Source organism: Phyllostomus hastatus, unplaced genomic scaffold (assembly GCF_019186645.2).
Source record: "Phyllostomus hastatus isolate PE091 unplaced genomic scaffold, TTU_PhHast_1.1 phas_scaffold_46, whole genome shotgun sequence".
In the NCBI taxonomy this organism is placed as follows: domain Eukaryota; kingdom Metazoa; phylum Chordata; class Mammalia; order Chiroptera; family Phyllostomidae; genus Phyllostomus; species Phyllostomus hastatus.
Genome location: NW_025334032.1, coordinates 34,685,802 through 34,700,487, shown reverse-complemented (window position 1 = coordinate 34,700,487; position 14,686 = coordinate 34,685,802). Strand labels below are relative to the sequence as shown.

At 43.3% G+C, this 14,686-nt stretch overlaps 1 protein-coding gene across 5 annotated transcripts in view; it reads left to right on the top strand.

Moving 5' to 3' along the window:
• The first annotated feature begins 12,028 nt into the window (after positions 1-12,028).
• The window catches only part of MTUS1 (microtubule associated scaffold protein 1), a 128,915-nt gene continuing 126,257 nt past the window's right edge, over positions 12,029-14,686 (top strand). For 2 of the 5 annotated variants that reach the window (XM_045821869.1, XM_045821865.1), the window contains exon 1: positions 12,088-12,559. Coding sequence is in view for 1 of the 5 variants with exons in the window: in XM_045821870.1 (XP_045677826.1) it covers positions 12,494-12,559 (66 nt within the window). In the remaining 4 variants the exon portion in view is untranslated. The other 3 variants (XM_045821866.1, XM_045821870.1, XM_045821868.1) reach the window with 3 other exon arrangements.

The window sequence follows — 14,686 nt, the reverse complement described above, 5'->3', positions numbered from 1 at the left end:
TTACATTCTCTGTTTAGGGATAGCGGTGACAGGAGTACCTGACTGTATTTCTGTTCTTTCCATAAATTGATTCAAATGTGACCTGATCCCAGCGTTATTTTTGTTCAGAGATCTCTAACGATAGACTGCCCATTTCCTCCTGATCTTTTTCATTTACAAATGCCTTCGTTTGTAGGTTGTGTATTATTTTGGAGCCATGCATCTGGGGTGGCAGCACAAAAGGACACCTGACACAGAACTGTGAAGAGGGGTGAAGGCACCGTTGGTGCTTGGAAGTCAGACTGGTCTGGGTTCTACCCTAGCCCTGATATTCAGGAGCTGTGCGACACTGGGCATGTTTATGGCCAGACTGGGATTCAACTTTATCAGTTATAAAATGGCTGTAAAGACACCTACTTAACAGGGTTATCATGAGTAATTAAACAATTAACATATGTCAAGTGCAGAATGCCTAGCATGGTGCATGGTATACAATCAGGGCTTGGTATTATTTGGATCATCATCATGGTTAATGTTAATGACTCAGAATTTTAACCAGGAAATTCTTGAATCCATGCTACCTATGAAGTTACTATATACTGCTATTTAAATTAATAACTTCTTAGGGGGCTATTTCTTTGTCTTCTAACTTGTCTGCTTGGGCAGTATATTATTAAATATACTTCTTTTGCAATACATTTTAGGAAATTTATTTTTTTATGCCTTTTATTTTTACCTATGTTACCTTTTGCATTCTAATGACTTTCATAACCTTATTTCGAGGGCCCAACCAAACAACAAAATTTTGACAAAACCAAGAAGACTTCACAAGGTTCTGTAATGCTGATGTAGTTTTCTCTCCTCTGTTGCACTTTAATTAATTTCTATTCCTTCACAGGGATTAAATTTCTCACAATTCCAAGTGAAGTGAGCACAGGGTTTAGGAAGACCTGGGTTTACATCCTACTTCTGAAGTTCGAGGTGAGGATTAGATTAAATCAAATCAAATAACACGAGTGGAAATACCACCAAAATATCTAGCACACTGGGGACCTCAAAAAAAAAAAGCTGGTGCTTTCTGCTCCATTTCTTTTCTTTCTCTCTGGTTCCTCTTTAGCACCCAAGGGCCTTCTGGCAACCTGTCTGAACGTTTCATTCTCTGGGTTGTCAAGGAGTGCCCGCCACACGGTGCTCGTGGCTACTGGGATCTCCCAACTGATTGTCACTTGTGTCTGGAAGATAGGAGCCCATCAATCGTTGAACTTTTCAATCTGCCCATAAAAACAGACAGAGGGGCAAGGATAGCAAACTCAAAACCCACGGCGGACAGCTGCAACAAAACAGGTTGCAGGTGTCTGCATGAACCCAAAATACAAGTAGCTGAGAAGAGCTACAAGAGCTGGGTGGTAGCAGCAGCTGCATACCTGGTTTTCCTGAGAAAAAGGAGGGAAGCAGTGAAGCACGTATGGATCTGAGGACCGAAATAACCAAAAAGGGCTCACAGGAAGGCTTGAGGCTCCACTGAGAACAGCCGCTGAAACTGGAAGTTTGAACATTCTAATGGTAGGGCAGTGTAAAGTTTCTGGAAGGGCACCCTCAAGGAATGTTTAAAGCTAATCAATCAGGTTTACACTCCAGGACAAGCACTGCACAGAGGAGAACCTTCTGGGAAAATATTGCTAATTGAGTAGAACAGGAACCATAGAGACAAAGGAAAGAGTGGGTCCACATAAAAGTGAGGAAAGAGAACAGAGTCAAAAAAAATCTCATAAGGTGAGCTGCACGTAAATAGTCCACAGAAAGTGCAACAGAGCTGTGAAATTAGAAAAGCTTTCTCAAACCCTGCCCCCTTCCAAAAGCTCAAGAAAACCATTTCACATTAAAAATGAGCAAAAAATCAAGTTTAAGCCCCATTCACAGTTACCATAAGGAAAAAGAGAATAAAACCAAATAACCACCTTACAGTGACAAAAATATCAGAGGCATGCCCACAAAACAGATGAAAATCATTACCTACTATTTATAGGAGCTAACTGACATGAAAGAAATCATATAAGATATGAGAGAACAACAAACATGAGATTTAGAAAACCTCAGAAATGAGGTGATAGAATTTAGGAGAAAGTTAGAAGGAGAAACAAAATCAATTCAGTAATGAAGACCAAACTAAAACTAGTACGGGAATAAATAAACATAAGAGATATGCCTTATGAAAAATGGAAGATGAAAGAGACAGATAAAAAAAGAATGAAAGTAAAGCTATTAAAAGGATTTGAGAGAGAGGGACAAATTTAGAAATAGGCAAAGAAGATACAAGAAATGTTTAATGGAACTCCCTCAAGAATAAAAGTGAAGCAAGGCATAGAATAATTACAAAGGACAAAAACAAAACAAAACATAATCAAGGACACTTCCTTGAAATAAAAAATATGTATTTAAAACTACATATCAAAAAGTTGTACTACCTACTGTGAAAATTGACCTAGAACTAGCAACATCAATGCACATTATAATGAAATTACTATATTTTAAAGAGAAAAATAATTTTAGGCATCTGGACAATAAAGTCCACTTATGTAAAAAAAATCAGATTTTTCACCAAACTTTTGACAGCAATGATTTAGACAGAACAGAATGGAGGAACATTTAACACATCCCAAGACATAAAATGAGAGTTGAAGGGTTTCTGGGACAGAGTCTGCATATAAAATGTTATCACTGTGCTGAAACCCGGAATATTGTTCTCATGAGTACACCATGAGGAATGTACTTGAGAACGAGCTTCAGACAACCCTAATGATGAGAAATGCTGACCTGTGGATTGGGGGTAATCATTAAACACACACACACACACACACACACACACACGTGTGTCTGATAGCCCAGTACGGCTAATAAGGATGTGTGAGTACAATCTGTAATAGCAATACACTTGCCAATATAGATAAAACACAACTATGGAAAAGATTTAAAAAATAATGAGGATTGCAAATACAGAAATTTTTAGTTGCTTTCAGTAATCTTACTGGAATTGGTATTAAGGGTATGGTATTCTGAGGTCATTATGTGTATAAACTGTGTGATTAAATGAATGAATAATCATGCAATATTCTAATTTTATTACCTTTTTTGTTCTTGTGAAGCAAGATTCTCAGTGAAGAAAACTTACTAGATATAGATAGAGACAATAGTTAATAAATACAGATATAGAATATTGCCCACCTCTGCCAGATGCAGCAACAGTATAAATAAACTTCCTTAGCACTCAGATCATGGTCTAGGAATACTTACCACTAAAAGAATCCAGCTTTTTAGAGATATGGCTAACTCCAAGTCTGACCCAGGAAACATACCAGCTAATCTCGGAAAACACTGCCATATCAGTAGCCACGTCAGACAGCAAGGGGGCTCTCAGAGGTCACTAAGATCTTGTGGCAAGGCCTCCGGAGCCAACCTAAAAAGGCTCCCAAAGGCCAAAGATGAGAAAACTTGATAATAACAGTAATGAATGGAAATACATGAATTCGTAATTAAAACAGAAACAGAGATCTATTTGATTTCCTTTGCAGGATTCTGGGAAAACAACTCAGTGTTTCATTAAAATTGGTAAATATGGGGAAAGAATGGAGTATTGTCCCTTCCTTCCCTGTACAAGCTAAAGGAAAGGTCAGGTTTGGGAGGGGTGCTTGGAAAAATTCTATTTCCTGACCGAGGTAGTTAGTGGTTTAAAGAATGTGTACTTTTAATATTTATGGAGTTATGAATTTATGTCATTCAGCTTTCTGTGTCTGAATTACCCTTTATAATTGAAAATGTGGTCTTTGGCCCTGGTTCTTGACACAAAGCTCTTCAACTCTTGGACTTTCTGGAGTGATGCAAGTATCTTTTGCTGTTCATGAGAAGATCCTTTGGAGCCCACGTGAGTTTACGTGAAAAGGTGACGGAATAGGGCCCCTACATTGCCTCAGGATGGGGCTGGTCACCAGAAGGACCAAGTGACCAGAGGTTTGAAACTCAGCCTCTGGAGCAGGAACCTGAGAAAGAAGTCAAGGCAAACTCCGACTTCTAGCCAGGGGTCAGAGGCACACGTGACCATCTGGACTTGCAGTTGGCATCTGAGTGGGGCGATCTTGTGAGACCGAGCCCTTAGCCCCGGGGGATCTGATATGATTTCGGAACCGAGTTAAATTTATAGGACAGCCATTCAGCATTTGCTGTCGTGTTGGAAAGAAACACATCGGGGGAAGTTAAAAAAAATTCACGTGTTGAGCAACTATCCAACTGAGTTAATTTAAAGATCGAGTTGATGTTCTTGAATGACTCATGAGTTTGGCAGCATCGCATCTAGTAAACACAAAGGTGCTCTGAGGAGCTGTACCAGGTGGGAGGCTTCCATAGGCAGGAATAGGGGCAAGACAAGGACACTAAAGGAGTGGATTCTTTCAGCAAGGTCTCCTTCCCCGTGCGGGAAGGCAGAGGGTCTTACCAGGCAGATGACCTCGCTAGGGCTGACGAGGAAATTCTGGACTGATTGGTTTAAAATTTCACTTCTGAGAGAGGCTGAAACTAGCATTGGGTTAGGCTGTGAGTTATGGTGACTCCACTGTAGGCCTGAAGTGTCTTTTTAACATCCCCATGTCTTTCTGGGGGTGGGTTTGTTTGCACTGATATTTGGAGGGTTGCTTCCGGGTGCCCGCATTTTAATGAAACCTGTTGTGGGATGCCACACTGCTAAAATAGGTAACTCTAAGTATTTACACTAAAAGTGATGTTTACTTCTGCCTTGTAACTTTTCAGCAATGGGAAATTCTTCTACCATAAAGACCACTAACAAAAATGCTGTGGCTCCTTGGCACAGAAGGTATCTGGTGGGCTGTGGGAAGGAAATATGGGAACTGCTCTCTGGACATCTGTCTGCCTATTTTTCAGTCTTACCCCTTTCTATTTTTATGTCTAGTTTATTGTGCACGTAATATATCAGTGCCCCATTTAATTTATAAATAAAGAAATGCTGGGCATACACACTCAGTTTAACAGAGAGGGAAGTGTGAATGAAATGATTTAGAGACTGCTGGTCTACTCACTTGTATAAGTCAGATGAATTGAAAGGCCGCACTGAGGCGGGAGGGCAGGGGTCCACAGACTGAAGGGAATCATGTTCTGGGGAAGGCAAGTTTTCCTGTAATGTCAAGTTTACAGGCCAACGGGAAAGGAAGTGAGTGATATCAGTAATTCCATACATCAGCTCATACACACAGCGTAAATACATAAATAATAATAATATCTCATACTTGATCTCACGACAATCCCATGAGATCTAAAGAACTAATTTTATAAAAGAGAAACAGAGATCCACATAGGTCGAATCAATGAAAAACACATCTAAGTGTTAGAACTAAATCACCTAACTTCAATTTGTGTCTCACGTTTTGGAGTGATAATGGTTTGTAGTGGGTTTATTCTCCTATTTAAGATATGTTATGCAAAGATGTGCAGGCAATACAATTTTTTTTTCTTGGGTTAAACAACAAATAACAGTTAGCTGTGGGTTTCTAGAGCAGAGAATTGGATTATAAATGAGCGGGGACTAAATATAATTTTGTAGGTATTGGAAAGGAGATGGGAAGGATGCTTATCCCAAACAGGTAAATATTTGGTGGCGTTAAATTACGGTCCTGGATTACCAGCCTGACCTCTCAGTGTTCTAGATACCCACAGGTAGGATCGTCTTACTTCCTGGTAACTAACTGGGCACTGACTTGCAGTGTTGGCACACTGCAGCGTGATTTAGGCAAACGGAGTGTCAGCCCTCCTCACCGTGTGGCAAAAGTAATGGTGATGATATTTTCAGTGGCTCTTTGCCAGTCTATGTTTAGAAAAGCGATTCTGTCTGGAAGAATGCTTATGCAACATGAGGGCTAGTTGCTACTGCTTGTTTAGTTCACAGCTCTTCCTACAATATTATGGTTCACAAACGTTTGTTACGGGTTAGAGCACCAGGTCCACTTGAGCACATAGCTCTTGCAAAGGGGAGAATCTCAGAGTCAGACATGGATCAGAAACCAGGAATCAAGACCAAAAGTTGCAAAAGGAATGAACCAAAAGTCAGTCAGTAGACAAGGCCCAGACGCTGGGTACCAGTGACGATGCAGCAACCCTGACCCCATCAGACTCCATGGGAGTGCACTCAGAATTGTTTTCAGGTGATCGCTGATTATTTAGCAGGGACCGAGGCAAGGGGGGCAAGTTGGAAGATTGTCCCCTGCTCTCTGAGGGCTTATATTTGGGCAACGGAACAAGGCCAAGGGCAAAAACTAAAAGCAAATTCAAAAAGTCTAAGTAGACAGTGACAGTCTCAAAGGTAGAAGACTTCAAAGCCACAGACTTGTTGTTGTATTTGTCATGAAGCAATACCTGCTTTGAAGTTACAAATACATTCCTCTACCTGATTGGAGCAAAGATTAGCCAATTCCAAGTGTGACACAGTTATGATTCATTGTCAAGAGTGGATTACACAGACCAGTGGTTTCTTTAGTCATGACATTTTAAGCACTCAAAGTAAACATTTTCAAAGTGGTTACATAACAAATTGGTGGTGCTATATTTTTCTTAATTTCTTCCTAATATGAAGAGGTCAAAAGAAGAATTACAGAACAACTTGTTTGTGTGTGAGCTAAAATAATTTTGGCATCATGCTATAAGAATGGTTCCTTCCACAGCGTCTATAAATGGAATAGGACTGTTGAAGATGCCTTCCATGGTTTGGAAGGACGAGTTTCTCGGGTGCTAGCTCTCAGATCATTTTAATAAGAGGAAGCTATATTTCCTTATTATTGCTATTGCTCTCACCTTGCAACCAGAAACCTGTTTCTTGAGATACTTTATTTACAAAGCTGAAGACATCTACACAAGGACATCGCTACTCTGAGAGTCACCCTTCTGGAACATTGAGAGGAGAGTCTGCTTGAGTCTCCAAGTCCACTGGAGGGAAGAATGGACGATTAGGAACCTGAGAGTTCTTTGTAAATAATTCAGGACCATCGACTTCTCTTATGCTGTTTATTGCTGTGCACTCACTGCTTCAGCTAGTCAGTTTGTGTATTTGACCATGCTTGTTGCACCATCTTAAGATACAAGAATTAAAAGTCATGTGGAGCCCTGGCCAGCGTGGCTCAGTTGGTTGGGTGTTGCCCTGCAAACCAAAAGGTCTCGGGGTTCAATTCCTACTCAGGACACATGCCTGGGCTGTGGCCTCTGTGCTCAGCCTGCACGGGGCACTTGCAGATGGCAGAAGGCAACCATTGATGCTTCTCTCTCACATTGATGTGCCTCTCCCTTCTCCTCTCTCTAAAATGAGATAAAAAAATGTTAAAGTTATTTGAAAAATAAAAGTCATGTGGATATTTCTAGTACACATTTCCTCTCAATAGGAATAGGAAAAAAGTCATCAAAGTATCACACAATTCCGGCACTCTGGGTCTTTGTCACTTCTAACAATTCTTCAGCACCTCTCAAGTGGGTAGGTGACTAGAAAATTTCTGGAATGTTGTAGAAAGCAGTTGCGTCTGTTTCTGAGTTAAGGGATTTGTGAACATGTTAGAATTTTACCGTAAGCAAACTTGACTTTCAAAAGCATAGAAACACTGTCCATACACACCTCTATTTAGGGTCAACCCTTGTTCCCAATATATTGCTATAAGGCTCACTTGGGTGAATACCTTCATCAAGTTGAGTTTTATTACAATACTTTTGATTTCTATTTTGAGCCACTGGGAAAAGAAACCATATAAAGTTTCTTACATATTATAATATATTGTTTTCCATTCCATAATCTAGAACTGAAATATGAGTGAAAAAAATTTCCTAAATTCAGTGCTACACAAAGCACTGCTTCTCTTAAAGAACTATTAGCCCCTTTGAAACAACAGCTTCATAACTGGCTGTGGCCTTTGACAGCCAGAAAGATCAGCAGTTTAATTTGTTACTCAATGGTATGTTTACTTCTACATGTTTGTTTTTCCTCGGATCCTAAGACTTCCAAATATTTATTTTTTAAATATACTGTGCCTGTCTTTTAGAGTTGTTCAAATCCCTCCTTCCCTGAAGGGGTGGTATAAGTAAATATAAATAGGTAACACATTTTTAAAAAAGGGGATCAAGTTTGGGAATAAAACAAAATGATCAAATTCCACGGAATTCCAATGCAATTACTTCCTCTAGATGCAAATCAATGTATCAGAGTTTCCTCCTTTGGGAATTAAACTGGAATTTTCTTCTTCATTTTTGATTGAATGTGACTTTGGGAAAATTAGCTGGAAGCTCTACCCCAGGGAGATGTCAATGTTAACAAAATTACAAGGAATTTGCTAACTCGTCATTTTCACCCCAATCACAGCATGTTAGAGTTTTGTGTACCAAAGTCTCCCTTTTTGATAAACCAGAGGAGAAAACATTTGAAAGCATTTTGTCCCTATCTCCCCCATCGATGCCTGAGAAATCTGATCATTTATTTTATCTGTAAGTGACATTAGTAGGGAGAGAATCTTAGTCCTTTCTGATGGCAAAACTTCAAATGCTGAAACAAATTTAAGTGTTGGAATGGATGCTATTATTCACAGGGTTCAAAATTTTAAAAATACAAGATTACATTTAATAAAATGTTTCTCTTCAGACCCTGCCCTCCAACTGGCCAGCTTCCTTCTCAAGACACAGCCAATCATATCAGTTTCTGGTATCTCTTTGCAGAGATATTTTACACTTATACAAACAAACATATGTAATACATGCATACATACAAGTGTATGTAATTTCTTCCTTTTTAATAAAGTGTAGCATACTTGTTTTGCATTTCAAAAAGCTGTGCACATAATGTGTTGAAGATCATTTCATAAAAGTACAAAGAGCTTTCTCATTTTTTAAAAAAGACTTTATAAGATGTAATTTTATGGCTGTTTTGTAATTTACCAGTCCCTTATTAATGAACATTTATACCTTTTCAATCTTATTATAAATGATGCCAAAATGGACAAGCTTATATATACCTGCCATTTCTCATTTGTGTTGTACGATAAATTGACACGACCACTGGCCTGCAGTGACTGCAGAACACTGCGGATGGCTCGTTGAAACACGAGAAAAACACACACAGAGACAACCAGGTCCCGTGGGGAAATAGGGACAGAATGGCCACTCTCTCTAGTGGGGAGCACCTCGGCCACCCTCCCTAGGGGAGAGCACCTCCTTCTCCCACCGGAGCAGGCTTTTATTGGGTTCATTTACACAGGAATTCAGGTAAAGCTCATTACTCATTGTCAGGAAGAAAGGATCAACAATAGATAACAAAGAAGTCTGAGGGCCTATTTTGAGTCAGGGTCAGATAGCTAAAGAGCTGTAAAACTTTGAGGAACAAACTTACTTCTTGTTTGTACCCTCATCATTTCATTGAGAGCATTCTAAACAAAACAGGTTTCACAGGATTTTACATATTCTTTCTTAGGCCTGATTGCCCGGGGAACCCACCCTTTCCAGCACAGGGCTGCACCACCCTCCACCATTGTTTCAGGCTTAGGTGGAGCAAGGGAAGTAAGGCAGCCAAGAGATTAGATTTTCTTGCAGACAATGAGGACTCAGGCTTTGTCAAAGCTGAGGGGCAAGAGTCCATCACCCCCTTTTGCTGTACCCCCCAAAGTCCTTCCTTGGGGGCCTCCCACGTGATCGTGCCTGTCTTAGGTCTTCCCCCTGGTTGGGGAATCTTACCCGTCATTGGCTAACCGACCAAGCATTGGGGGCCAGGCAGGGTGAAGTAAAAGGAGCAGAAGCGGTGCTCCTGCCAGGGAGATAAGCTTTAGTCTCCTTGTTGGCTTACGTTAAGGTCCAAGGTCATTCCCTCAACCTTAGCCTTGGCGGGGGTTACAGCTTCTGATACCAGGCAGGGAGGTTCCCAACAGTAAATTCTTATATGCAGACTAACTGGCTCAGAAGCTATGTGCATTTATAATTTTGTTAGGTATTGTGGCTTGCCCTTGATAGAGGTTGTTTTAATTTACAGGCACATCTGCTTTGTCACTGCCCATTTTTTGCACTTTTTGCCAATACACAGTGTTTATCAAACTTTCTAATTTTTGCTAATTTAAGTGAAAAAGTAGTTTCTCAATGTAGTTTTGCTCTGTGTTTTTCTAATGGACAAAATAAGGTAGGCTAACTTCTTTTTAGGACAAGAGGCTACGAAGTTCTGGGGAGTTATTATCTGACCCGTAATATTGTTTATGAAGTCAGGAGCAGGTCAGCACTCAAGTTCAGAGATCAAGAACATGGCAACCTGCCCAGAACCAAGATGGAAAGAAAGGTCAGCAGGCCCATTTCAAGCATATTTGCCTCAACAGAGTTCCCTGATGATGTCCCTAGAAGGTAACTTCTGTTTTTATGTGGGTGCAATTACAAGCTAAGTTTCAGATTCTCTAACAGCTACAAAAGTTGCTTCTGATTACTTACAGACAACATTTTTTGTGTGTTTGTTTGTGTTTTCTTCTTTTAATCCGTCCCTCGGAAAAATGAAGTAAAGTAGGTTCTCTATAGGTATAACTAAGCCACACATTAGAACTGCCTGCGTGTGTGTGGCTGCAGTGGGGGAGGGGAGGTCAGACTAAATCATCCCGGTCACCTGACGGTTATAAAGGTTAAATGCTATGTTTAACATTAGGAGTATTTTGCTTAGGGAGGAGGCGTGTTGCTAATTAGCATAATTGCCTGATGACTTACAGAGACAATGTCAGTGGTTAGGTTTGGTTTTGCTTTGGGTGCTTTTGCATAAGGAAGAATTCCTCAGGGGTGTTTAACGCTGCTGCCTCGCTAAACGTGATCACGTGCCTTTTCCTAAAGTCATACAGATGTTAGTTACATGCCTGTCTTCACAACAGGAACTTCAAAAGCATGCGACAGCTGTCATCACGTATGGGCACTGACAGAGAAGAGTGGGAGTTAAGCCTGTTGAGTTTGCACTTGCCTCACACTAGCTGTGTGACCTGGAGCAAGTCGCTTGACCTTCCTGAGCTCCCATGTCTTCAGCTGGAAAATCGATATAACAATCTGACCATACACCCCGACGTCTTCTTGAGGAAAAAAAGGAACACTGAACGAGTGACAAGGCGTTATAACTGTAAGTGCCAATACATCTGTTAGTTGACCTAATATGGACAGTACAGAAACTTTGTCACATACAATATCCTTAGAAAGAGCTTACTTCTCTTAGCTTTTAGCCCATCCACACCAGATAATTAAAATACAAAAAAAAATGGATTTAGGTTGTCTGACATTCAACGACCAGTAACACCTCTCAAAAGTGGCAGAGCATCTGTAGAAAAGCTTTGTGTTAAAAGTATGCCTACAGAAGAAAGTATCTTACGGGCCTAATAGACAGCGAGGAATGAAGTATGTTCTGTTTGGCAAAGGATAAAGACGTGACTTGTTTGTTGAAAAGTAGGTCGCGCCTGTCTCCTGGGTGTTCTAGCGTCCTTAGCACTTTTTCTTCGAAGATCTAGCAGCTCTGGAGTTCATTTCTTTTACCTTGAGTATATACTTGCTAGTAAACCTCTTGGAAATGAAGAAAATTCTACAGACACTTAAGAAAAGAGTCCCCGCTGGTTCCTTACAAACCACTGCCCCGATCATTTTGCAACCTTCCCGAGCCCTGCCACACCCAGGGCGCGTCGTCCCTGCCAGGCCCCGCCGCTGGCGGCAAGTCGGAGGGCTCGCCCCGGGAATGCAGGTGCGAGCACCGCCGCGGAAGGCAGATCCTCTCGTCAGCCCGGCCTGGGGCTCCACGCGCCGGGCGCGGCAGAGTTCTGCTCCGTGGCAGAGATCTGTGCGGCCTGGAACGGGAGGTTCGGCCAGGTGCGCGGGCAGCAGCCTGGGGCGTCCGTCGCACGTGGCAACAGGTGCACCGCGGCGCCGGGCGGAAGCCGGGGCCGGAGCGCGCCCGCATTTAGCCGGAGAGCGCGCGGGGCTTCGGGATTGGGAGCCGGGAGCCCGCGGGCGAGCGGAGAGCGGCGAGAGCCCGGGAGCCGGTGCCGAGGTACCGCCTCGCGCGTCTTCCAAGTTTTTCCGGGGCGCAGCCCACTTGGCCGCCACCTGGCCTTGGTCTCCAGCTGCGAGGCGCAGGCCCGGCCGTCTGGAAGGGGCGGCCGCGGGCGAGGGGGCAGCGGCGGCGGCGGCGGCAGCAGCGGCGGCGGCGGCGGCAGCAGCGGCGGCGGAGCTTTTCTATTTACAAGTTTCCCGAACTCCCCGCCCTCGCTCCTCCCCGCGGCGGCCGGAGAGGCGCGGGGGCGGGGGAGGCCGGGGCGTCTCGGACTCCGGGATCCCTCCCCGCTGCAGCCACCGCCTCCGTGCGGCTGGGGGTGGGGACGGCCCGTGTGTCCCCAGGTGCAGACGCTGTCCCGCGGGCACCGCTGCACCGCAGGCCGCCCGGGTGGACCGGGAGCGCCTCCGCCGAGGGTTCCAGAGCGCTCTCGGGCTCGGAATGCAGGTCTCCCTCCTGCTGCGTCTGGCTCCCCGGAGGGCTCGGGGTTGGCTCCGCGGCGCGGAGGTAAGTGCAGAGTTGAGTCGATCGTTGCCAGCTGGCCTGTCCGCGGTGGGGATCGCGGGCGACGGTGGGAGAGGACGCGGTGGTGAACGCGCCCGTCCTAAGGTGGCTGGACTGGCCTTGGGGGAGGGGGCGGGTATTCTAGGGGCTTGTGCGCCAGAGTTGGGGGCCAGGGTGGCGGGACAGCCCCACCGGAGCGGAGGCTGCGGGCTGCAGGTCTCACGTGGGCACAGCGCCGCTCACGCGGAAGGGACCGCTGCAGACCTCACAGCTGTCACCTTGAAAGTGACCGAAGGGGTTTACTGTGGACTCAGTGGAGCAGGCTGACAAGCAAGTGCCTTCAGCGGGAAGCCGCCCCCCAGACCCCGGAGCCTCCAGGGCGCAGCGGTCCCAGCCCTCCCGCTGGGCGGTGTGCTTGGGCGAGTCTCAGCATAAGTAATCAGGGCTGGAAAATGGCTTTAATGGGGTTGCTGCAGTTCCCCGAGGCCTCTCGTCCCGTGCTCACTACTTCCTGCGGCTCCCTGGTGCTCCTCCAGCTCTCCGGAAAAATCCACCCCTGAGGTCACCTGGTTGGACTGCTCGCTAATAATTAGTGGGTTCCTGTGTTTACGTGCCTTAAACGAATCTTTCTGTTTTCTTCTCAAGACGTACTCTTTCCTGTTATTGGTTGATTTTCACTCAGATTAACTTATTTTAGGATGAAAATGGAGAGATTGATTCTGCATTTAGCCTGCATATAGTTTCACATACTCTACTGATACTGTCTCGGTAGTCAGTGAACAAGTAAAGGAAATCCAGTGTGTTGTGTTTTGTTTGAATAAAATCAAAGTCTTAGGCAAAACGGGGACGGGGATGAAAGCGCTCATGTTTTACCAGGTGATAGGGATTCAGCCGTCATGGGTCCAGACACTCAGGCCTGGGCTGGAGGGTGGGCTGGGAGGTATTAGTCTCCCTCCTTCCCTTTCCTCCTGGGGTGGGGGGCGGAGGGAGTGAAACTCACTGCTCCCTGGGAACCCAGGCCTTCCTTAAGGAGTGTAGATACGTCCAGATAGCAGGGTTTGGTTGACACTGAAAAGATTTGCACAGTTGGCATTGCAGTTTCTGTAGACAAACTTCTTTTCCAGGGATAATTAGGGCAGGAAACGATGGGCAATTTAAATGGAAACAACAATGCCCTATTTGTCTATAGTGCTTTACAATGTATAATGTGCTTCCATGATTTTTCTTAAGTACAATACTCCACAAGGAAAGTTTTGCAAAGAAATGATTAGAAACTAGTTACTGAGGAGTGCAATTTGGTTTAAAATAATGTATAGTTATTTATTGAACTCACACCAACTTTTTTTTTACCTATTTTTTTTTTTACATCTCCCTCATGTGGAGCAGATAGTGCTGGCAGAAGATCCGCGCCTTTGCATTATGTATCAGTAATGGAAGCTTATGGCTCTTGAGAATGTCATAGGACTGTAAAATTATATCTACTTTTCTTTGGTTATTTCTTGGAAACAAAACTGCAGTCATTAGACTTAAGCATTTAAAGAGCAGCTCCCTGATTAGCCCTGTTCTGTTGGTCCTCTCATGATTTCGAAAGTAATGCATGCTTGCTGCATAAAAATCGGTAGATTCGAAAGAAGTGGAAGAGTTGAATAATTCTATTATCAAAAGATCATCACAATCATTATTTTCTTAATATTTGTTAATATATAACAAAAGATTTATTTTTTACAATGATGTGGCTTATACAAATATCCTGTTGCGTGATGAATCTTTTATTTTTTTTTACTGCTTAACACATGAAAAGTTCCCATGTTATTATAGTTCCTCAAGAATCTTGTTTTAGTAGCTACATCATATCATCTAGATGTAACAATTTATTTAACCATTTTCTTAGAGATGAACTTTTAACATATCCTATATCTATTATTAAATGTATACGGATGGAGTGGAGTCCGGCAAATACAGTGGACGGTTCAAAGGTCTCTTGATACAGAGTGATCACTTGCTTTCCAAAACATGTTACCCCAAAGTGTGCTCCTTGCTGGTTCTGCATGAGAATGCCTGTGCAACCACATTCTTGTCAATATGGGGAAGCATCCTTGAAAGTTAAAATAACTCTTGCGGGCTTCGTAG